The sequence below is a fragment of the Prinia subflava genome, chromosome 3 (assembly GCF_021018805.1).
Source record: "Prinia subflava isolate CZ2003 ecotype Zambia chromosome 3, Cam_Psub_1.2, whole genome shotgun sequence".
NCBI classification, from domain to species: Eukaryota; Metazoa; Chordata; class Aves; order Passeriformes; family Cisticolidae; genus Prinia; species Prinia subflava.
The window spans coordinates 103,167,526-103,192,992 of NC_086249.1; the positions used below are offsets into that span (position 1 = coordinate 103,167,526).

General features: G+C 42.0%; 1 protein-coding gene and 1 long non-coding RNA gene across 3 annotated transcripts in view; both read right to left on the reverse strand.

Annotated features, from left to right (window-relative positions):
- Positions 1–1,758: 1,758 nt before the first annotated feature.
- Positions 1,759–14,209, reverse strand: LOC134548699 (uncharacterized). 2 transcript variants are annotated; one of them, XR_010079872.1, is made up of 5 exons: positions 13,904–14,209; positions 12,517–12,652; positions 11,728–11,777; positions 5,302–5,451; positions 1,759–2,520 (listed from the first exon to the last, which is right to left on the reverse strand). It is a non-coding gene; the product is annotated as an uncharacterized LOC134548699 (long non-coding RNA). The 2 variants fall into 2 exon arrangements; XR_010079873.1 differs by lacking the exon at positions 12,517–12,652.
- Positions 14,210–19,192: 4,983 nt separating this feature from the next.
- Positions 19,193–25,467, reverse strand: part of LOC134548552 (uromodulin-like 1) — a gene marked incomplete at its 5' end in the record, with an annotated part of 45,320 nt that continues 39,045 nt past the window's right edge. The window contains 2 exon segments of the mRNA XM_063393455.1: positions 19,193–19,915; positions 21,912–22,119. Of these exon segments, the coding sequence (XP_063249525.1) occupies positions 21,932–22,119 (188 nt within the window).

Genomic DNA, 25,467 nt, shown 5'->3' on the forward strand with positions numbered 1-25,467 from the left:
AACCACTCTCTTTAGATACTAACTTCTATCTGCTTAAAAACACGTTGTTAAAAGCCTGTGTTTACCAAAGGTTTAACTTCTCAAAACAAACAAAAAAGGAAGGATGAAGCTAAAAGAAATTCAGGGGCCAGCTGAATTGGTGAAGGCAGTATCTTTTATTAAATCAAAGACTACAATGCGGAGAAAAACAAAATTCTTGTGGGCTTCCAAGCCCCTCAGCCAACTTTAATTAGAAACATCAAATGTTGGGGAGAAATGCTAGTGACAGCTAAAAAATAAATAACCTATTCTGGGCCACTCAGTTTTCTAATTTTCCCCTCCTGACAGCCATCCCCAAACACTCCCAGACTCTCACTTGTCATTTTGTAAGTCAGAGATGGGATTTCTTGTGGTAATCACAACTTGGGGAAGAGGATAATACTGGTTTTAACTTCTTTTCTCCTGCTGTAGCACCAAACTTACATGCCCAAGAAGTTCCAAAAACACATCAGTACTGTCAGTGAGGAGGATGTGCATTGGCCTGTGGGTGTTAGGAGTGAAGGAAAAATGGGATTTTTAGGTAAGAACTGAACTTCCCGTGTGTGTGTAAAAATGCCTGTAAGTTCACATAACTGTCCCAGGTAAAAATCAAAACCTGTTTCATCATCTTAGAATAACACAAACAGGGCTCTGTAGCCAACCTCTTCCCAGAAGGAAATGCTGGTGAATGAAACAGCCTTAGAAGTAGGAGGGGCCTGCACTGTCACAAAGTGTGGTCACAATATGGATTTCAGACATTCAAACCCTCCTGCCTTCTACAGTCACTCAAGATTATGATTGCTGTTGTTGTTAATTTTCTTTATTTTCATTCGAATTATAACTATTAATATTGATGTCATAATTTTAATACTGGCTGTGGGTCAGTGCCGTTTCCAGCTGCCATTCTGCATTATTTACAACCACACTTGTGTAAGGATTGCCCTACCACTGAATTTTCTCTTCAATTCCTTAGTGTGTGATTGTGATTGCAGAGGGCTCAGCCCCTCTGAGCAATGCACAGATGCATTATTCAGAGGAAAGCACTGGGTTTGTTTCTGTGTCAGCCTATTACATATTAACTTTATCTCTTAGATTTTTATTTTCTGTTTACTCTCTCATTAATCATAAATCACAAGATTCTCCCGTGCCTAATACTGCTTCCAGACAAAGCTACCTTTTTTAATTTCAGTGCCAGAGAAAATGTGGGTTTGTTGTTATTTTTTCTTTCAACAACTCTCTTATTTTCAACTGATTTGTGCATTTCTAAGTTGGTGTGATTTCAAACAGCACAGATATGATAAATCCCAAAAGCCCCCAAACATTTGAAGTGTTTGGCTTTAAATGTGCACTCAGAACTTACAGGTCATGAGGGTTTAAAATGTTACAGGGTAAAAAAAAAATATTTCTGAGAAGCATTAAAATTTAATCAGATGTAAGGAAATTAGATGATATTAGCACTGGGAATTCAAAGAGTATAAATTGTCTTGGCCTGAGACCTAAACAACACATCATGTTCCAGTAGTGTCCCTTCTCCCACACCAACCACACTGAAGAATTTCTTAATCAAGATCTAAAGCTCATCCCAACCAAGCTAAGAAAAGTCAAGATTTTTTCTTGGGGAACAAAAATAGACAAATGAAAAGCAAAGAAACAAGAGACAAAGCCTCCTAGATTCAGGGAATTTGAAGTTCCCTTGAGAACTTTTTAATGCATTGTACTGCATTGTAATTGCATTGTTGAGATACTTTTTAATGCATTGTAAACTATTGATGTTTGCAGTTGGCAAAGCAGAGTTCCTTTTGTGGAGGACTGGCAAGGCTTGGTGCTGAGCCACAAAGGTGATGAGTGGGCTCTAACTGGCTGTGACCAAATCAAATCCACATTTTCCTTCCCAGCCTTGCACTGGATTATCCTGAGGAGAGCAAATGGAAGAGGAATCAGTACAAAATACCAGATAAAGAATCAGAAATGCAGCTGAAACAAATCCATGCCCACAGGTCACAGCATAGCTTGGAATCCCTGAGGCTTCCAAAACACGGATTTGTCAAAATGCTCTGGAAATAAGGGTAGCAAAAATGGGGAGAAGCTTTCTGTGCAGGAGAGGAGTTTGGGAGAGAGGGAAGTGTTCTGCATTTGGGCAGGGCACGAAACTAAAAGCACAACATCATCAGAGGATGTTGCTGCCTCACCCAGTAGCACTGCACAGAGAGAGAGCTCAGGTAAGAGCAGCCAAGGTGGCTCTAGAATCAGAATTAGAAGAACTCTGATAATCTGGATCTGTACTAATGACTCCATGCTGTTTCTGTGACTTCATTTCTTTACTTTCTTCTTCTGTGCTGTGCATTTCCATTAGTTTGCTCCACCAGGGAATAAAGCTGTGTAGTCCCCATAATTCTGGGCAGGAAAGTGAAGAGAAAATTACTCCAGAGAAGAAATTCCAGTTCTCCACGAATCTACATCACCAACACAACATCTGCTGCAGGAACACATTGAAGTACCCCCCTGTCAGAGAACAAATACCCACATTAATCACAGAGGAAAATAAAGAAATTACCTGTGGGTTTCAGGGTATAATTCAAGAGCACTGAGCCAGGGATGGTTGCCAACAGTAACAGCATAACTTCAATAACCACAACTCTGATGCTCTATGCCAACCCTTGTGATCAATTATTTTGCTTCACCTACAGATATTGGCACAAATAATTCATTCAATAAGCACCTTTTTGCCACAGTTGTCTCAGGGTGTTTTTAAGAAGGATATTTTATAAACCATGTTTTTCCCCTTCCCAGCCTTAGTCCACAGAAGTGAGCCACAAAATTTTGAAAATTATTTGGGCTAGCATTAAGAAAAGTAGCAGTAGGTGTGAGAGCCACAGGAATCACTGTGTTGTTTCAAGATTCTGAATTTTAATCTCAAGATTCAAAATGTCACCACTCTCCAAAGGGCTACAAGGTGCTGTGAAAAACAAAAATTCAGTCTGAAGGAAGGTTTTGGTTGCATTAAGGCTGAACAGTCTGGTTTTGACTCCTATCTGAATTTAAACACTTCTATTTCCCAGCTCTGTGAAATGGCAGTGTTATCCAAAATGCACAATTATAAAGGCAAAGTCAAGCTTATTTAACACTGTTTTGGGAAGAAGTGTTGTGATAAGTTTTCCATGATAATTCCATTGAAAACAGTCCACTTCTCAGGGAGATCTTCTTTTCATGTGAACAGCTTTTGTTTTTCAATAGTCTGTTTTCTATGGGGAAAAAATGTAATTAAAGACCTTTCAATGAAACAATTTTTTTTGCCAGTGACTCCTCTATGTTGATAATTTTCTTTGATGTGCTTTAGGTAATAACTGTGCAAAGAAACTTTGCTCTATCTTAGGCTGCCCTATTTCATACCTGCACCCGTTTCGTTGTAAATCATGGCTTTTGCTTCAACACAATGTGAAAAAATGTCACCACAGCCAGGTTCAGGATTCCAGACTTCCAGCATCTTTTTCGAAGTGCTGAGGTTTAAAAAAAAAAAAAAAACAAAAAAACAAACAAAAACAGCAACAATTTTTTTTTTCTAGAAATAGGAAGTGAAAAAGAAAAGGAGGTGCCAAAATATCACCCTCAACACAAATATCACTAAACAGGAGCTATGGACTGCTCCTGGGCCCCAAGACCAGAGACAAAAATTGGCTAAAATGACACTGCTGAGAGCTCATCCCTCTAAAGCAGGTTTGTCCTGGGGAGAACCAGGGAGTGAGTTAAGAGTTAAGCACTGTGAGAGATCAGAGGCTCAGAGCATCATCTCTCTCCCTGGCCCACACTTTTTTAGAAGCATAGATGTCACTGGGGAGAATGGGTTACCTCTTTTTATTCAGAGAAGGCATTTGTGGAAGCTTTTCTCTGTTTGTTTTTTTGTTGTTTGTTTTGTTTTGTTTTGTTTTTGTTGTTGTTGTTTGTTTGTTTGTGGGGAGTGGTTTTTTGTTTTGTTTTGTTGGGGGGTTTTGTGGTTTTGTTGTTTTTGTTGGTTTTGGTGTGGATCTTTCGTTTGGCTTTGGTTTGTTTTTCAGTTTTTTGCAAGGAAAAGCTACAATCATACATTTTCCATTGTCTCAGTGACAGGTGTAAGATCTAAAAGATTCAGGACCAGAATTAGAAGGTGAGACCATCATGAAGAAAATGTACTTGTACTAAGGGTATGTGGGGATCTCTTTTGGCTGAGGACTGAGTGCTGATCATTATTGGTTACTATGCCGAATAAGTGATTTCCTTCCTAGTATTCACTCAATATGTTTGAATTAACCAACTGTGTGCAGCAGCCAAATGTTCCATGTCTGAGCAACCTTGGGGTCCAGTCTGGGTTGGATCCCTGTGCACAAACAGCACAAGGGCAGTGGAGCTGCTCCCTGCCAAACATTCAGGCAGAGGGACTGACACTGGATTTCTGACTAGCAGAGGAACACACAGGCAGTTGGTTCAAATTTTCTTCCACTAGTTCAATTTTTTCTTTCACAAAGAATTCAGATTTTTGCTCACTAGCAGCAAGGCAGTTACAACCTGTTTTTCTAGACAGGTGTGCCTTCCACAAATCATCCAGCCAAAAATCTGGGATTTATCCTTAAACACTTAAATAGCCTTAAGCCCTGGTATTTATCATTAAAAACAGTAAATAAAGGAAGGCACGAATCAGGTAAATGACAATATAATGAACTTCTTCAAAGCAGCGAGCAAATAGAAAAATGAGATAATAGGTGACTCATGCAATTATACAAATACGAATATTCCATGCATTAGAACACACACTACCCTGAAGGTGTGCACAAAACAGAATCACAGAATGACTTCTTTTGGGAGGGACCTTAAAGATCATCTCATTCCAACCCCCTGTTCCACTACAGCAGGTTAATCAGAGCCCATCCAGCCTGGAGACAGAGTTACAGAAATCTCCATCTCTGAAAATACTCAGCCTGACTCTCCCACTCTCAGCACCACAACAGAACTGTCAGTGCCAATTCCTACCATAAGTGACAAAGTTAATTCCATGACTGTGTGGATTACTGAATGCTTCTAGCTGCTTTTCTCTCACAATGAAAAACAGCCTCAGCCTTTGTGCACTTTGAGAAAAAAAGAGATAATTACCTGTAATGAGTGCTCAGTATACCAGGCATGGCATCACAATCCCTTTTTGTGCTCCAAAGCCTCACAAAAAAATGTCCCTGCACAACACAGGTGTGGGAACAAGAATTTGGTGACATTTGTGAATAGGGAACAGGGAGTTTAAACAGCCTTGTTTGCACCCACCTCATAAGTTTCTGAAAGATGTTTCAGCTTAAGATGATTCTGAATTTTGCTGTGATGTTGCTCTGGGGCAGCTCAAGGACATCAAGCTCCTTCCTAGGTTAACACAACTGCCAGGTGGGCTCAGCTCTCCATGCCTGTTCCAGCTTATTCCTGAGAAACCATTTTGCAAGTCAGATATGAAAACAGCAAGGGCTTAGCTGGAATGCAAATTATTCTTCTGGGGCCTGCCAGCATTAATAGGAGGAGGATGGGACCCATATTTTTATTTTGTTTCAATTCAGGACTGAATATAATGGAAGGCTCTGTTTCCCTGTTACTGTCTTCCTTCGAAGGCTCCAGCAGGAGATCAATGACTAAGCCTTGTCCTCTGATATTATTTCTTCCTGTCTCGGTTCCTTAGAATGCTCTTTTCTTTCCTCACTTTAATTTGGTCTGGTTTGCTCTCCAGAGGGGTATTAATTCAATAATTTTGCAGCCTCAAAACAAACGTATGATAAGCTGGCACATTTATCTAGTGAGAATACACCCAGCAACAAAGGGATCTTATCGCAATCAATTAAGCTAAGGATCCTTCTCTAAAGCACCTGTTCTTTCAATGAATCACCGCGAAACAAACCTTTGAATTCCTGTATGAGCCCTGCAGAGGAAATGCCTGTGAGAAAGTGCAAAGTGGGGCAGTGGAATGACATGAAGTGGTGTCGGAAGAGGTGGAGGTTGGAATTTAGGACAAGGTTCTTCCTCCGGAGGGTGGTTGGACACCAAACAGGCTGCCCAGGGAATGGGCACAGCCCCAGGGCTGCCAGAGCTCCAGGAGTTTGGACACAGGGTGGGATTGTTGGGGTGTCTGTGCAGGGCCAGGGGTTGGGCTCTGATCCTTTCAAAGGGACTCTGGGCCCCTTTCAGATCAGGATATTCTGTGATTTCATATTTCAAGTGTAGAGTGCATAGGGCAACAAGAGGATCTATGATCACTACCAAATAAAACCATATCAAATACTTATATTAGTTATTAATTATTCATTATTATTAATTATTAATTATTAATTATTAAGTAATAATTATTGATTATTAATTATTAATTAAAATATCCATTAAAGTCCTCCAAGCTCGTGTTAACATCGGCAGTCATTTGGTTTCAGTGCCTAAGATTATGAAACGACCTCAAAGTTTGCATCTCTACAGCAGCTGCCATTTGAGGTTTTCAGAACGTTCTGGAAGCATGATTTGGCTACATTTCACAATTCATCCACCCCAAGGGTTTCATTGAGATGGATTTCCCTTGTTTTATTAACAGAGGAATTTCGTGGTTAGATATCTGGCTGAAGTGCTTCCACAAAGATTTGCTGAGGACTACAGATACCACTCCTTAGAGACTGAAAATCTGCCCACATCTGGCACGGAAAGCTGTCACCTGAATTAGTGCAGCAGATCAATTAGTGCCACAAGAGGTGAAGAACTGGTGTGTGGAAATTTCAATCACTTTCTATTTCTATTCTATTGAAATCTTTCTATTTCAATTTCAAAATTTCAAACCTTTCTATTTCCCTGAAGAAAACTTAACTGCCAAACAAGTGCAAAGTGATTGAACAACATGAGGATATGTGTTTTATTTATTTACTTTTATGAGAGCAATGTAAGTTGCGGAGAGATGTAGGTGGACAGAAATGGAGGAGCTTTAGGGTTGTAAATGCATTTCCTCAAGAAAGGAAGAAATGGTTACCTACTGCCAGCTGGAGTACCTTGAAATACATTGTGCATGTGCACATTTATTGCTCATTCTTCACCATGTGTCTCTCTGATCAGGTTTCTGAGGGTGAATGGAGACCAGTGTGCAAAACAGAATGGATGTGGAGGGTGGGAAGTGCCCCTGTGTGTGGAACATAAGGGGAGGTGCCTCCAGAAGTCACTGAAATAAAAAAGCCTCAGTGCTGAGGTCCTCGTGACATATGTGTCCTCAGAGCATAGAGAAAATACAGAAATATATGCACATGTGAAATATAAGCCACAAAGGCTGTTGGTAAATAATCTCCTTTCTTGTGATGTGACATGTATTACTGCCTGGGAGATGTGTTACTGCCTGGCATCAAAAGAAACAACCCATAAATATTTCTTAGGTCAGTGGCAGGTATTTTGCATACAGCTTATTTCTCCCACTGTCACTTATTTCACTGTGATCTCCTTGGGAAAGGGACAGGGATGTCCTACAAAGCACAAAGCACAGTAGCTCCACTGCCAATCTTCCCCCCTCTGCTCCACTGTGACACAAATTATTAAACCCACTTGCTTGGCATTTCTACTACTTTTTTTTTCCATTTACTGTTGAAGACACAAAAGGAGCTGTGGAGTCAGTCTCAAGAAGTGAAAACTGGCTACAAATTCTGAATCAGTCTTGTATGAGGCTGCTGAGAATTCAGCTTACAAGAAAGGTGGAGAGAGACTATTTATGAGGGCACGTGGTGGCAGGGCAAGGGGGAACGGCTTTGGATTGGAAGAGGAAATTGGAGATTGTTTAGATTAGATATTTGAAAGAGATTCTTTATTTTGAGAGTGGTGAGGCTCTGGCACAGAGAAGCTGGGGCTTCCCCATCCCTGGAAGTGCTCAAGGCCAGTTGGGATGTGGCTCTGAGAGCAACCTGGGATAGTGGAAGGTGTCCCTGCCCATGGCAGGGGTTGGAACTGGACAGTCTTTAAGGTCCTTTCCAACTAAAACCATCCAGTGATTCCCTGATTCTGTGATAACTTTCTGTTCAGCTCTGCTACGTAACAAGGAAGGGGGAAATTACACTGGTGGATGAGGTGAAAGGGAAGGGGGAAACAAGCCAAGGAAGGAGCCCCTCCTTTATTTAGCAATCCACACATCACTTTGCAATGTTAATAGTCAGGTGAGAACTGCCTTCTAACCTGAGTGACTCAAACAGCAGGTGAATAAAATTTATGGGGAAAGAATCATGTGCAAGTGTGAAAGAAAAGTGCACACCCCAGATATTTAAAGAAGAGCAATAATTCAAGTACTCTCAAAGTCTATTTCCCTATGGATTTCTTATTTAGCTGTGGGATTTATGGGCTGAGTTGAAGTATTTTCATAAATCTGATTCCCATTTGCACTACAGCTGCTGTCCAAACAAGCAACACCACCTGAAAGCTGAAGTCAAGTCTCCAAAATGAACCCACAAAGGTCAGAACCTGCATTCAGCTGAGGAGAACAAAAACCCCCCCGTTGCCATTTCTGATCTTATCACTGCAGATCTGTGTTTGCTTTTTCTTCAGCACATTCTTTTCCCCTTGTTCCTGGGTGTAAGTGCCTCGTGGCCCAGCCTGAGAGCAGGATTGGGAAGGGCTTTTCCCATTGTCCATTGGTCATGGCTGATTGGGGTAAGATAAATGTGAGGGGTGAAGGAGGAGACCAGGACTGCACTGCCTAAGAGGAGGTTTGAGAAGAAACCATGGCTTGGCCACAGCCCAACTCCTCCAAACACAAAAAGGTAGAAACAGAGCACATCCCACTGACATGTTCAGGTGATGTGCTAAAATTTGTCTTAGCTCTAGTCTCATTATAAACACTTTGGTTTGTTCTGTGATGTGCAGACACTTCAAAGCATCTTTCCCCTGTCCCAAAGGTGGTTTTGTAAAACCCCTGCCCTCACTGCTGCGTGTGCAGCTTTGGGTCACCTGGGGATAGGTAAGCAGAGCAGCTCCCAGGAGTGGCAGGTCTCTTGGGAAGCAGGACAAAACAATCTCCAGGCTAAAGGACACAGCACAGCAGGTCTCCATGAGGTCAGGCTGGAAGGGAGGCTCATTATCTGTTTATAGACAGGTTTGTGGTTTTGCTTATTTCCTGCATAATAGCACTGGAAAGCAACGCTTCCCCAAATTCATGCTGCTTGAAATTCATAGTTCTTCTTATTGCTGCCATACAGAAATAGAGGGGGTGGAGGGAGAAGCACTTAGAGGTTCATTATCTCACTGGAAAAACATATTTACTATCCTAGGCTGGTCTTCTCTCCACTAAGGGATTCAGACAAAGATGTTCTTGCAGGATTCCAGAAAGGATCCACTCTTATCTCATGAAGCCTGAGATTTGACTCATTGTGGTTGGCTCTGCAAACTGCCTAAATATCCCAAATGTCTCTTCCTTTCTCCAAGTAAACAATATCTTTGCTTTTCTGTGTATAAAAGAATAAAACCAAGGAGGCTTCTGGTTTTGCTGAGATTTACCACCCAAACTTTAGTTTCTTGACACCATGAGTAGGTTAATCTTGCTTGAATTTACCACTAGCAATTTTACACTCCAGCCTTGCAAGAAGTCAGTTTTATATTTTTTCAAAGTATTTTCAGCTAAACTATTGTTGGCTGAAGAGGGAGAGGATTCTGTCTCCTACAGGTGAAAGGGGAAACAAGGAGGACAGAGGAGTTTCAAATGAGCAGGAATGAAAAAGCAGTTTTCAGTTGTGATGCAATCACACAGCAAAATGCCTGCAAAAGGCACACCTATAGTGCACTTTTAATTAAGAAAGTTTCTGTTCATCTTCTAGCTGGTAAAAAAAATAAAAAAGGTAAAAAATGAGGAGAGGAAGGACAGAAATAATGACACACCTCACTTATGGCTGTCTTTGACTTGTGCCTCTAGCCTGGGGAAATTCCCTGCAGCAATGTGAATAGAGAGTCAACAGCTTCACCAGATCATTATCAACAGCAACTGTACAAACTATTAAAAGGGGAACTATAAAAAGAGTAATTACGTCATCTCTAAGGATCAGTTGTAAATGAATTCATCACTGTATGTAAATATGGGAATGTACAAAATGTGAGCTCATCCACCTCTGTGAATGCAGGAGTTGGAAAAGCTCAAATATTGCCCACATGCATCAGGCCTCAAATCCTCTTTAGGCCATGGAATTCCTGCAGAGGGATCGTGGACAGATGGGCTGGGATGTCTCCTGAGAGTGTATTCAGGTGTATTCTGAGAGTGGATTCCAGTGCACAGCAGAAGAAAAGTTACATGAGGGAAGACTTGCACAACCCTCCTGTCCAATCTTTGAACCTTCACTTCTACCAGAGGTCATCCTGTCAGCTGCAGAGGGCTTCCTTTCTTCTTTGAGTTCAACCCAGCTGATCACAAATTTTCAAATTGTGCCACTGGCTGCAGTAAGAGATGAGCTATTTCACAGAACCATGGAATGGTTTGGGTTGGAAAGGGCCTTAAAATTCCAAAACCCTGCCATGAGCAGAGACACCTTCCACTATCCCAGGCTGCTCAGAGCCCTTTCCAGCCTCATCTTGGACATTTCCAGGGATCCAGGGGCATCCACAGCTTCTCTGGACAACCTGTTCCAGTGCCTCACCACCCTCACAGGGAAGAATTCCTTTTTAACATCTGACCTAAACCTCGTGTCCTTCCCTTTGAAGGACAGTGGGTTTATTCCCATTGCCCCTTGTCCTGTCACTGCATGCTCTTGTATAAAGCCCATTATTCAGCTGAGTGACTCAAGCCACAGAGCAGGATCTGTATTACAGAAGCCATTTCCACTTGAAGAAGCGTAGAAATAACTGAGTTTCCAGTTCTGTAAGGAAAGTGATATGTCCTTTGATTTCTATGGGAATGTGTTATTTGCCTCAGGGCAAAGAAAAGAGAAATCCACAGGCAATGTGTATTTATCAGATAAAAGTACACAGTGAGTAGCAACAAACTGTGAACAACTGATTTATTGTATCTGTTGCTGTTTTAAAGGGAGAGCTTGAGAAAGGTGTGGAGAAATGAGTAAAAAAATTCTGTCCTGTGGTCAGAACCACCTGCACAGACTTAAGAGGTAGCTACAGGTCTGGCACCTGGGGAAAAATGCTTTTTATGTGTTTTGTGTGATCTCTTTGTCACACAGATTTCTTCCTCATGCCTCCTCAATCCCTTTGTCAGCTAAAACCACACACTGAGAATTTACATCTGTCTGTGGTACAAAAGAATATGATATATAGTGTGCAGTAATAAATGTACCCTGCCAAGGCAGGCCATTAAGCTTTAAAATATGGCAGAAATTATAAAATACTTTAGGAAGTTTAAACTTGACATATAAATGTAGTCACAACAGGAAAAAAAACCCACAAAAACTACCAAAGGACAAAACCATTTATTGTTTGTTGGAAAGAATGTGAGAACCTGTGCTGTTCTTGGCACATGGTTTCAAACTGCTTTGAACAGTTATTTATATATATTCTCCTGCTTGGCAGATAAACAGAATAATTTGCCAGATTGCTGAAGAGTTCTCACTGCAGAATGAAACTCTGCACTGAGAACAAAACACCACTTTCGTTTCAGGTCCTGAACAGCTCCCACCTTCTTCTGGGAAGGAAAATCCATCCGTGCCAAACCATGTGACGAGGCAATAAAGTGACAAAAGCACATTGTGCACATGGAACTCGGTGCTGGCTCACCTTGGCATGTGCAGTGCAGCTGCCTCCCCCTGGTTTTGTGATTCTGAAATCTGTGAAAGAGAAGGGGGAAATTCTGACTTTGCAGTGTTACAGAACAGGGCAGGAATTAAACAGAGGAGATTAGTTTTAGGAGTTGGAATCATAGATTCATTCAATGGTTTGGGGAAGGGAATTTAAAGATCATTTATTTTCAATCCTCTGCCATGGGCAGGGACAGGTTCCATTAGAAATGGTTTTTGGGAGCCTCTGGAAATTCAGCCTGGCCTTGGACACTTGCAGGGATGGGGAATCCACAGCTTCTCTGGGCACCCTGTGCCAGGGCCTGCCCACCTCACAGTGTCCTCTGCCTGCCTTGGGTGCTCCCCTACCACTGGCACCAGCACATGGCAAAGCAATGGCAGGATTAGGAAAAAATAAAACCCAATCCCTGTTGGCAGGAGGGCAAAGAGTTTCTCTGTGCAAAAGCAGAGGAAGGGTTGACCTCTCCCTTCAGCAGGAGGAGCCAGCCCAGGGGTCAGGGACTGCATGGCTGATCCTCAAGCAGGGCACCTCCAGGAGGAAGGAGTGTTTGGTCAGGTGTGACCTCAGAGGATGCTGTTTTATCATCTGCCAGATTCCTGTTCAAATCCCTCTGTGAATCTCTTCAAAAGAGCTCCATACAAGTGTCCAGCTGGGAGGGGCTGCTCCTGGTGACTGCAGATCCCAGCAGAGCAGAGGCCAAAGGCACCACTGGGAGTTCCCAGGAGAGAGCTCAGAAAACTGGGAAACAGGTACAGAACATTAACTCACCTCTTGTGCTGAGTGAATCGGCCAAAGCTGCATTGGCAGGGGAAATGCAGAGATTTCCATGAGATTTTACTTGGGCAGGTTAATAATGTAAGGTTGGTTTGCAAGGGCACCACAAAGCAGTTCCTGACTCCAGCAGCTGTAATTGCAGATTTTGTGTGTAACTAGACAGAAAAGCTGAGTAAAGCTGTGTCAGTAAATGTACAGAGTGTGGCTAAGGGATTCTGTCAGATGGAGGTTAGCAGGGTCCATCTGACTCCCCGAGGAAGTGCTGAAATAGAGACGGATTTGTTTGCATCTTTATGGAGTCTGGGAAAGAAAACACACTCCAAGCAGGTGTCTTTAGAGCACAGATACAGTTTGCTCAGCTGACAGCCACTAATACCTGCTCCTACACAAACAAATGCTGTACAATGACAGAAACAATTTCAGGCCTTGTTTCATCATTTATTCCATCTCCTGCTTCATCCATTATCTGCCAAATGCAGCAGGAATTCCAGCAAGAAGCTGCCATGAAGACTTACCTCAAATATCAGCAACTTGCACAAAGGGAGATTTTCACTTTCTATTTTCACTCAGCACCCCACTTTCAAAAAGCCCAGGCACCCTCACATTAACTTCAAACTGCATCTCTTACCCTGAACTTTGAATTTCCTTGAAAAAGTTGAGCAGGTACCTGCACAGACCTGCATGAGGGCTGCTGTGAGGCAAATGTTTGTCACATCTTGCTCTCAGTGACAAGTGCCAGAGGCAGTCACAGCAGCTGAAAGGATCTGAGTGGCACTGGGGAATTCAAAGCAGGAGGACACCACACCAAGACATGGCACAAATTTCCCTATGGATGGGAAACACTTCCATCTGTGCTTACAACAAAGGAAGCAGTGAGTCAATAGCTTGGGCCACCCCAGTATGGCTTGGCTTTATCCCATGAAAATCCCAGTATCAGTTTAAGAAATTAAATTTTTGGGGAAGTGCTAGAAATAACAAACCTGGAAGATGCCAAACATGTATTTTCTCAGGGAAGTCACACAGCCTCCAGTCTGTACAGGGAGTAGTAGAAGAGGCACATAAGAACATAAGAAGTGTGTCATCTTTGGGAGTACCTCTAACAGGAGAAGTGCAGGGTACAGGACATCCAAGAGACAGGACAAAGACACAGCATAGACATCCTGGCATTCTGACTTTGGCTTTCTTAGAACTCAGGTGAGAGTTAAATGTCCTTTCAGGGAAGAGACTAAACTTCACAAAGCCATGCCTCTCACAGATCTTTCAGAAAACAGGAGTGCCTTTTTCCTGTTCAAGAATTTGATGTCACAGCTGTAGCCAAATAAATGGTAACAGGTAGTCAAATAAATGCCAAGAAACTCAGGAAATTTGCAGCAGCACTTACCTGTGACTAAGCCAGCTGGTTTTTATATGGGATACAGATTGTAGTCTCAAACAGCTTATCAGTGGAAAATCTTCCTGGGACAATAAAAACATGCCCAGAAGCAAACAGCATCTTGTTCAGCTGTAACTCCTGATGTAATCCTTACAGACATGCACAAAGGTGGGGCCCCAGAGCTGCCCTGTAAAATTTCAAGCTGGATTCAGTAAATGTGACAGAGGAATTCCAGATCCTCCATATTTTCACTTTTTTGGCTGAGTAACCCAGTGGACAGCTTTGCTCACTGGGCAGTTGTGATAGAGATCTCAATTAAATGTGCTGGAATAATCCTGAGAGCACTGTTCCTATGTAACACTCAGTAATTAACCTCTCAAGGCTGGCAGGAGAACAAACACGAGACCCTTCTGTCTCCATACACCAATTATAGCTGTATTTATTCAAAATATTGCTGTGAATCCCTTCCTTCATCTTTTCAAATTGCCAGGTGCCAAAGGCAGCGAACAAATAAGAGCATTGTTTGTGGCAAACATTCCTTATCAAAGCTCCAGACACTCTGAGAGGCAAAGCCAGACATTTCCTGAGTGGATTTGCAGAGTTCCAGCATTACTGAGCAGAAGCCACGAAGAATCCACACTGTCAGTGGTGTTATTAGCTGCCAGCACATTCCCATGGACGTGGTGATATTGTTTGCTGGAATAATTGTATCTAAATGAAAATCCTACCCAAATATCTGTGTCAGGAAGGCAGCCTCTTCCTGCAGTTCAGAGTCACAATCCTGGAGGGAGCAAGGGTTTTTTGGGATGGATTTGTGTCAGCCTGCTGAGAATGCACCTCCTCACATCCTACTGAACCTCCAAATACCAGTGAAAGTAAACCCATAATGCCCCCATGCCTGGAGGTCCCAAGCACTCCTCAATGCTTATATCAATTTTTTCCTTGGATTTTCCCAAAAGCTTGACCCAGGTGAGGAAAGAGCAGAAGTCCCATGCAGCAATTTGCCAAATATTCACTGCATCAGCAATAAAGTAAGCAAAGCTTATTTTCTCTTCTGGTTTTCCTGAGGTTCTGGTCCTACTCAGAGTTACCTGTAGTAAAACCAGACACCCAACAGCTCAAGGAAAAGCAGCTGCCAAATGCTTGTGTTCTTCAAGGGCTTAAACAGAAACATCATGGAAGAGAAATGCCACTTCCCTTTTGAAAATTATTGCTTCTGTAGTAAAGCAGGAAAAGGAGAAAATTGTTGCTTAAATAAAGATTTATTACTTTACCATTTCCTACAAATACTTGAAATTTTCCAGAAGGTATTAAATATTTTTGTAAGTGAGAAAATTGCCTAGGAAAAAGCACTTTTACTAATATTTCCTCTGTAAGGACAAGGAGAGGAAAAGGGAAAAGGTGAGCTCAAATTGATCTCTCTGCACTGCAAAATTGCAGTATCCCTAAGTGGGCTTAACTTTCTCTAACACACACCTGAACACACAAAAACCTAGTTGGATAAAACTAATATTTTATTTCATTCCTTACATTTATTATTATTTCACCAAATCCAGTTTCTAAGCAGAAACACTCATTTACCTTGACCATCCTAATTGTTTTAGTCTTCATCATAGAGAGGATTGAGCACCAGCTAGTTTAAAGAGAATATTGTGAGTGGATGTTTTGAGATCCATTGCAAGCACTACACCAGTGTTTTATAAGTCAAACTTCCAGACAGAATTTGAATTTCATTGCTCTCATTTTTTCCTTGCCATCTCCAAATATTCTGGCTTTTTCTCGATTCTTCTTTTACACTTGCACTAGGATTGTAAATATTTTTGTTGGGTCTCTGAAACTCTTTTTTCTGTGGATTTCAGAGGAAAAATCACTGGGGAAAGGAGGGCAGGAGAGGCAGGGAAGGGAATTTTCTGCCTGTGGATTAGAGGAGACATTAGGCTGCTCTCTGCTCTAGGCTTTTGACTAAATCATAGTCAACATCATGGTTTTGGATCAATTGCAGCCAAACCTTCTCAGTTCCTTCATTTCCTTCCACAGCTTGCAAGAAAACTTTCCAAACAGGCATCAAAAACCTGTCCTGTTTCTATTGGAATGGATGAGGAGATTTTCCAATATCTCAGCATTTTCCCAACCCCACTGGGACCAGAATTTGGGAGCATTATAATATGGGAGAAAGGAATAGTGATGAGTGTTTTGCACCAGGTGTCAGCAGGGTCGTGTCCTCATGAGCAGTGGGGACATTAGACATGCACACCACTGGCCTCAAGTGGTTCTTAGGAAACAGTGTGAGAAATCAAAACTAAATCTTCATTGCTACATATTTTTGATCCATTGTTTTAAATAATTATTTAGTGCTTCGTTGAAAGAACAAAATATTGGCAATGCCAAATTGGAAAGGGGAAAATGCAGCACAGGGATCTGAAAGCAATCTCTAAGGACACAATTAGGTTAATTTCTTAATCCAGATATAGTACAAAAAGAGAGGAAGCATTACTACACCTGTTGCTTACCAGCACAAATAAAATAAGTGTTGGAGGCTTTGTTTTTATTTATTTAATGTTTATTTATTTACATTTATGTGTTTAAATGGTGGAGATGTCAATATTGGCAGCAGCCTGGGCTGCAGTGATCATGCCCTGGTGGGTTTCACAAACCTGATGTATACAGACCAAACAAAGAGTCAGAAAACTGAATTTTAGAAGACCAAACTTTCAGTTGTTTAAGGGATCAGTGCATGGGACCCCCTGGACAATTTCCTTCAAGGATAAAGGAACTGTGCAGAGCTGGCCACTCTTTAAGAATCTGTTTATTCAAGCAAAGACCACTCAATTCTTCTTTTGGAGCAGCTGCCAGAACTGTGTAAATTAAACACCTGGGGAGGCTGCTGTGACAGGAGTTTCAGGCTGAATCACCACATTGTTGCAATAAATTGGACTGGGAATGCTGAATGCTCTTTTGGTTGTCTTTGCTGAAAAGGATGAAACTAAAGTGTGTTTACCCTTTGTAAAGAAAGGAAGAAAGAGACCCTTAGGAGGTACAGGTATAGAGCTGGTGATAACTGCAGTCCCCTGGGGCTTGGATAAGGTCCTGTATCATGTTTGCAGTGATTTCTGAACATTATACTGGTACTGGGACAGTTCAGAGCTGCCACATCCACCACGTGCACATCTTTAATACCTGTGAGTAAATCACTCAGGAGAACATAACAGCACAGAAGTCAACAATAAGTTACAAGGCTGCTTTTATTAAGATACCAAAATTCCTATAAACAAACTCAGTCACAAATTACAGCTTCTGCTGAGCATGCAAGGTATCAAATACAGGCTACTGGTTCACATTTCATCCTGAGGAGTGGTGCCCAGCTTGTGAAACAGCATAACTCCACCAGAATCAACAGGCAGATCTCTAATCCTGTCACCTCCAAGAAGTTCAGGATTGTAAGTACTAAAAACTAGAAAAATATTTATAGTAAAACAGTAAAATAGCTGGTCCTGTCACAGAGTGCAGAAGGCAAACACATTTCACATTTGACAGCAAACTGAGCAAAATCCAGGAATTCCTACATAACAAGAACTAATGGTTATGTTGCTCTCCAAAGAAGTTGTGGACTCCCCATCCCTGGAAGTGTCCAAGGCCAGGCTGGATGGGGCTCTGAGCAGCCTGGGACAGTGGAAGGTTGGAGCTGGATGGTCTTTAAGGTCCCTTCTAACCCAAACCATTCTATGATTCTATGTTCATCAGACTAAGACTGCTAAGATAATTTATAGTTTCACCACTTAGAACTAAATGGATTTTTTTTTAGACAGGATCTTGTAACTCTTATTTCCACAAGGAAAAGACAAGTCAAAGTGTCTTACTCCTTATAGAGTCACTTGAATCTAAAGCAGAATGCAAATGATTACTCTGAAATTTATTGATATATTTAAAAGGTATATATAAAAGCTCTAAAATCAATCAGTAAAACCTTTTGCAAAATGTGGGAGTCTTTTACCCAGTAATCTTACTACCTAATAGAAATTGGACTAGGAGGACAGAAAAGCCACTTTCCTATGCTATTCTTACCCAAAAATCAGCACCTCCATGCCATGACTACTAAAAACATTCATGACTTCAAGCTAAGGACCAGTTTCCACCAAGAGTTATTTATAATGGTGTCCACTGAGCCTAAGGAGGAATTATTTTGTTTATAAATTACTAAGTTAGATGTTACCCAGGCACAGCAGATTATCACTGTGTAGGAGGAGTGACAAGTTCTTGACACCTCTTCACCTCCCATCTTCCAACACTCACTGAGGTGGAGATTTGGGGCAGCAGAGAAGAGCAGCCCAGGAAAGAGCCCTGCAGGAGATGCTGACTGTGTGGAAGGGATTTTTGCCCCAGTTAATCCAGATTTATCCTGTTTCTCCAGAACAGACTGTTGTTGTACCAAATGGACCACATAAAGTGAGCCTTTGCTGCTGCACCAGGCAAAATTCAGATCAAATTTATAACTTAATTTGCAATTGGAGAGCTCTCACTTAGGTGGGCAGCACTGTGTGGCTTGAATGCACAATCATTAGGGTCTAACTAAGCAGAATATACAGGTACCAATTGATTTATCTGAAAAAACGTGGGCTGCCAGCAACAAAAATAGTTTCTTTCTTTCTTTCTTTCTTTCTTTCTTTCTTTCTTTCTTTCTTTCTTTCTTTCTTTCTTTCTTTCTTTCTTTCTTTCTTTCTTTCTTTCTTTCTTTCTTTCTTTCTTTCTTTCTTTCTTTCTTTCTTTCTTTCTTTCTTTCTTTCTTTCTTTCTTTCTTTCTTTCTTTCTTTCTTTCTTTCTTTCTTTCTTTCTTTCTTTCTTTCTTTCTTTCTTTCTTTCTTTCTTTCTTTCTTTCTTTCTTCTTCTCTTTCTTTCTCCTCTCTTTCTTTCTCCTCTCTTTCTTTCTCCTCTCTTCCTTCCTCCTTCCTTCCTTCCTTCCTTCCTTCCTTCCTTCCTTCCTTCCTTCCTTCCTTCCTTCCTTCCTTCCTTCCTTCCTTCCTTCCTTCCTTCCTTCCTTCCTTCCTTCCTTCCTTCCTTCCTTCCTTCCTTCCTTCCTTCCTTCCTTCCTTCCTTCCTTCCTTCCTTCCTTCCTTCCTTCCTTCCTTCCTTCCTTCCTTCCTTCCTTCCTTCCTTCCTTCCTTCCTTCCTTCCTTCCTTCCTTCCTTCCTTCCTTCCTTCCTTCCTTCCTTCCTTCCTTCCTTCCTTCCTTCCTTCCTTCCTTCCTTCCTTCCTTCCTTCCTTCCTTCCTTCCTTCCTTCCTTCCTTCCTTCCTTCCTTCCTTCCTTCCTTCCTTCCTTCCTTCCTTCCTTCCTTCCTTCCTTCCTTCCTTCCTTCTTTCTTTTCCACTGAATTCTTGTTGATTACAGAATGAATCAAATTTTAAAACTCATGCTGAAGAACACCCTGAGTATGTTAAGCCCTAGATCCACAGTGTTTTTTCCTTTCTTGGTGGCAAATCCAATGCTTGTTCCCCAGCTTCTGTATACTTAAGGCGTTGCACAATTAGGTCTTCAACACTGTTGCAGCTCAAAGTTTCAACCTCACCCTGAGTAAACAGCAAATTACAAACTGAAAAAGAGATCTCTCTGAGGGTTTGCTGATTTATTTCCTTGAATATCAATGGAAACATGCAGCTTGTCAATACTAATGGCACAGTGATGCTAAGATGAGCACATAGTGATATGTCACAGGGACAAAACCAGATCTTGGAACTGGAAGAGAGAGCCAGATATCTTTGTTTTCTTCCCTTCTATTTTGGAAATAGAAAAACTACGGAAAAACTGCCAAAATTCCCTTCAACCTGGAGCTATTGTCATAAAGCATTCTTAGGACACCAGGGAAGAGCCAGATTGCTAAGAAAAAAGAGGTGGAGGGGAGAAAGGGGGTATAGAAGCCTTTTATATATTATATTAATTTGAAAGAGTCAGTGTTGTGTAGAGCAAGGAAAGCCAAATGTTGAATGAAGACAAACTTCAGTTCTTCATGTGATGAGATATGATCCCACTAGGAAAAAAAAAAAAACAAACCAAATTAAACCAGATTGAGACAGGTAATTAACTCCCTTCCAGAAAATATATAGGAAAGAAGAGCTGAGTAGTTCCAGCTCCAAAAAGGAGCCATTAGCTGAGACTCCATCATGATGTAGAAGTGTTATGAGCCTGACAATGATGCCTTAAGTTTTAGCTTTCATGTTTTTCAGATTCTGTGCTGCCCAGGGGTGCAGTTCTGAGCTCATATTAAGTGTTAGTGAGCTCTCTTCATAGAGTGGGTAGACAAAACAAATCCTTTCCAGATGGAGACCAAGGACAACTGTTACAAGTTTTCAGGCCCAAAAGCACAAACAGTGGTGGACTGAAGAGAGAAAAGAAGGATCATAATCTGAAGCTGTAATTGGACAATTAAACCCCAATATGCAAATGGACCAAAATTTATAAAAGTGTGGGACCTCGTGACAGGTTGTCCATTTTGTGACCGTTTTGGGTCTCTCCTGGGTTTAGCCCTGGCCAGGCTCTTGTCCTGTCCAAAGTGTACCCTAAAGGCCTTTCAATAAATATATATTTTATTCTCTTAGTTCTATCCAGTCTCCATTCCAGGTCAGCCTTCTTAAGGCATCAACAATATCCTTTATGCTCCAACCTTTTTGCACGAGTCCAGAATTCCCATTATTATGAGGAATTACTCAGGTGAACAGAATGATGAATGCAAGAGAAGCTGTTCTTGCTCTGTAGAGACATTTAGAGATTTCATGTGTAGGTTTTGATCCAATGCACCTTGATATGCTCTTTATGCTGGGTTATGGCTCTGTGGTGGGATTTGTATCTGTGATGGAACTACAGCTGCTGGAGCTGTACCAAGGAGTTCTAGGTAGCTTCCCTTGGGACTCCTGACACATCAAGCCCTTGGGAAGCCACCAGAGCATCATCTTCACCTGCAGGCATCTCCCAGGAGCTGCCAGAGATGGATAAGAGGGTGGCCTGAGGGATGGAAGACAGGGAAATACAGCTAAATGTGACCACTCTGTGGTCACACTTCCCTGTAAGACTTACAGGGAAAAAGCTGGGATAGCGTTCCCTGCCCTTTGCCTGTGGTGTATATTACACATTACTGTAATGTACAGTGAATTAATCATCTGCAAATGCCATCAGGATGTGTCCAGTGCATTTACTGAGGCACTCTCCTGCACCAGGGAAGGGTTACTGACTAACTCTGGCAATAATGGCAAATAAACCCGTTTCCAGGAACAGAATTCCATCCACAGCAAACATCCTTGAGCTGGGAAGTGGCGTTAGGTGCTGTTCCTCAGCCCGCCAGCTTTCTCACTTCTCTCTCCTCCTCTTAAAGAGACAAACATGCAAATGATGCTGAGCTGCTAGAACAGAATAATCTGACAGAAAAAGTGCTGAATCCTGTGCTATCCTGAAAACTGAATTCCCAAGTTTCAGAGGCATGTGGCTAAGTGGTTAAGGCTCCTCAGAGCTGTGTTTTCAGACTCTCTGCAGGCACTGGAAGCACTGCTTATGCAGCTCAGTATTTCAAGCTCTTCTACATCCCACTACTTTATCAAAAAATCTCAAAAAAATATTATTAAACTCAAGCCTTTGCAGAAAGGAATAACTTCTGAGGAAAATTTATTAAGAGAGTGGTAAAGCTTGTCTCCTTTATTGCACTAGTCACTGGTTTAAACCCAAAAATTATATGGCTGTTTTGTGGAAATGCTTCTTGGTGTTTGCTAAGGTGATGTGCCATTTACTCTGAGATCAAAGCCATGAAGAAAGATGAAGGACACAATGCTGTCTTCCTCCTCTAGTAGTTTGCACTATTTGAAAACAGGGAAGAACAGTAGAATTTCTTTCTTACTTATATGGCATTTACCCACAGCAGAAAGGACAGCAGGTTCAAATATTCTCATATAAAAGATGGTCATCTACAGGTATGATTTCACCATTTCAGGAAGAGATAAAGAGCTCAAAAATGCAACTGATCATAATTCAGTACTTACATGAGGTAACCTGTGACTCACTAATCATAGAACACTTGGTAGCTGAAGTTGTCAGACTTGATCCTGAGGTTGTATCTTCCTGTCTTTCGCTGGTACTGGAAAATGAGAAGGGTCACAACTCCCAGCACAAAACCAAACACAGCAAGGGCTATGAGGATGATGTGTCCGATTCCCATTCCAGCCTTCTTCTCTCTCTTCAAATCAGATGCTAAAAAAACAAACAAAAAAAATACCCAACAATCAAAAAAACCCAACCAAAAAAAATTTAAAAAATCAAAAAGTGAAAGAAAAAAAAGGTTGAAATTCCTGAATCTTTTACTGGGGGGAGGGGAACAAAGGCCTGCATGTCAATTAGCCAACATGCCAGTACAGAACTGTGGTACAGAACTGTGGTACAGAAGTGTATCAGCCTTCTGAGGAGGGTGATTCTCATGGACAGGGTGTGAGGACAGACCATGTTCTCTTTTTACATACCAGTGTAGAGTCCTTGCAGACATGAGTGTGATTTTCAGCTAAAGTAAGAATTAAAGAATTAGTACTGGTGACTTTTTAAATTGCTGCCTGACTTTCAGAAGGAATTTAGAGGTGAAGTATTCCCCTATCTTAATCCTGCCTCCGTTCATCTATGATTGTAAAAACTACTTGATTTGCTTTTATCATGTAAGTAGCTGCTCTTCAAACACAGAGTATTTGGGGAAGGATTCTCTGTGTGTGCTGGGTGTGAGCTGAGCCAGCAGAGGTGTGGCAGGGATGGTCAGTGGAGTGACACTGGCTTGGTCACCACGTGTGGGAGCTGACAGTGGTCAAAGAGAATTTCTCAGGCATCAGGCAGCTTGTGAGAAGGCAAGTCAGATAGATTTTCTCATTCATTGCTCGGGAGGAAGGTATTCCAAACAATTCCTGATCTCTGCACCTGCTGTTACTGTAATTTCTTTATTTGCAGGGATGTTTTTGGAGGGGTGTTGGTCTGAATGACCAATCATGTTTCATTGTGTTGGAACACTGTATAAAAGGATGTGCCTGTTAATAAACTTTTGCTCTGTGCCCTCCAGGAAGATTGGAGCTTTCTATATTGTCATTTCAGCCCTCCCGAATATAAAAATGATAACCACAGGCTCAGTGCTGCGCCTGAGTTGTTGTTTAGAGCCAACTGAGCAGTCCAGGGTTGTTTACAATGTCTGCATGTCCTGAGTTGAGAAATGTAACCAAAATGTGTATTCTATTTTCATCTGTTGAAGCCAGTTGGGAGATATTGTTCTTTATCTCTTGTAACTCTAGGGGGGGAAAGAGGGCAGATCCCTTCTGTTAATGGACACCTGATAACACCAGATAAGGCAGGGCCTCCTTATCTCTTCCTGCACCCATCCTCCTCCCAGGGACATCCCCTGTGAATGGGCCATTGAAGGCTCTCACAGGACTGATAACATCACCTCATCCCATTGGGAGATGCTCCACCCAGTGGGAGGAGCCAAAGCCTTTCCCCCGGGATAAAACAGCAATCCCAAACACCAGGGGAGCCTGTTCCCACTGGATTCCCAGAGGATGGCTGGACCCTTTCCTGAGGATCATCTCTACTCCAACAGAGCCACATCTGTCACTCTGGGAGGACTCACTGCGGGCTGCTTCCAACACCCTGACCAACAGGGTGTCAGGTTTGCATTCTGACTCTGTCAGTGGTCCTTTGTACTACTGCATTTGTCTTATTTTATTGTATTTTAATCTTTCTTGTGGTTTGTTCTCTATTAAATTGTATTTCTGACTTGGAGTCTCACTAGTTTTGCTTTCAAACCACCACACTGCACAACCTGGCAGACAGAGCACAGGACCTGCAGGAGACCTGTGCTCTGCTGGAGGAGCACCCAGACTCAGAGGGGAATGAAAGAACCAACACCAAATGCCCCAGTGTGGGCAAGAGTCACGTCCCACATTGCCAGCTGCCTCCCAAGGCACCACAGATCACAGACAGAAAGTGTTCTCCTGGTTCCCTTTTAACCACTTCCATGTATTTGTCCAAATCTGCCAGCAGGAACCCCTCTTCCTTTATTATTATGCCTTTCTTCGTGTTTGTACAAGTTCTTGTCACTCCTTCCTGCAAAGGCTCAGTGCACTACAGAAGGATGCATTTGTTTGCTTACATTTTCAGGACAGCACTTGTTTTGCCAGGCACTTGTGTGGTACCTGAGGCACACAGAAGATAAATACCACTGCACACAGGCCTGCAATTAGAAACAAGGTTTTTGGCCAAAGGGTGCTGCTGGCAGCCACAGAGGTCAGTAAGAGCAGTGTTCAAACTACAGAACACCCTGAGCATCCTTCCAAAGCAGTGCTGTGGGATATATTCAGTCTCATTTTTGAATTTCAGCATAAAAACAAAGGAATAAAGTAGAACATGCACAGTGGAAAAGGCAGCCTGTGGCCAGACACAGAGCAGGCCCTCCTGAGGCTGTGAACAGTGGCCTTTGCCATAAGATGTGTTGGCAGAGCAGGTAAAGCTTTTCATGTTTCACTGCAGCACTTACCTGACATCATCAGGTTATTACCTGTTATTACCTGACATCATCATTCATGTTATCCCCTTCAACACAGAGATGTAGATCACTTAAAATGTGATGTGATTATGCAAAATAGAAATAAAACACAGCGTCCAAAAGTGTCACCTTTTCCTGGAAATCAATTTAGCACAACCCAAAGAAAGTTCCCATCACCAGAAGCCCTTTTGGGAAATGGCCATTTTTCAAAATTAGAAATTAATCAGGGTCTCCAAAAACATGGAGTGAGAGCTACTTGTGGTAAGAGCTAAACAAAGCAAGGTGCATTAATTGTTTTATCGGGTTTTTTTTTTTTAAGAACTAATTCAGAAATGAGCACTGAGGGCTTATTTGTACAGACTGTGTAATGGAAGAAAAATACATTCTTGTGAGTCAGTTCCTAGGTCCAAAAGAACATTATGAACTGTCTATTCACGGCAGCCACGAGTTTAAAACTCTGATACTGGTGAGCCAAAACACTCTCAATGAGTGCTTTACATAAAGAGGTTATAAATGTAAAGCTGGAGGGGGCCAAATGACCATGGGTGCCCTTGAAATCATCACTCAGGGTAAATGCAGAAAAAGCAGGTGCATAACAAATTGGAGCTTGCTTGTCCCTGGTGCTGGGGTTTGCCCTCAATTAACCTGTGCTGCACCAGATCAACCAAGGGTGCTGTGCATCAGCTGTGCTCTGCCACTTCCCCTCACTGCGGTAATGAAGTCAATACCAGGGAGCCAAAGGAAACACAACAATAAAATCTCTCACATCCTCTGATTTGGGACTTCAGAGCCCCAAATAATTGCAGACTAACAGCAGTGCAAACACTTGGAAAACCGATTGCGATCTGAAAGATCGACTCCGCTCTCAGACTTCACAATTGAAATAATTGTTTGGTTTTGTGGTTGTCGCACTTGTTACCCTGTGCAAACAGCCGCACAAAAGCACTTTATCTTCCTTTCTACATTCCCTTGACAACCTGACAGTCCCTGCTCCAAGGAGGGCACGTGCTTCTCCACGCTGCCACGTG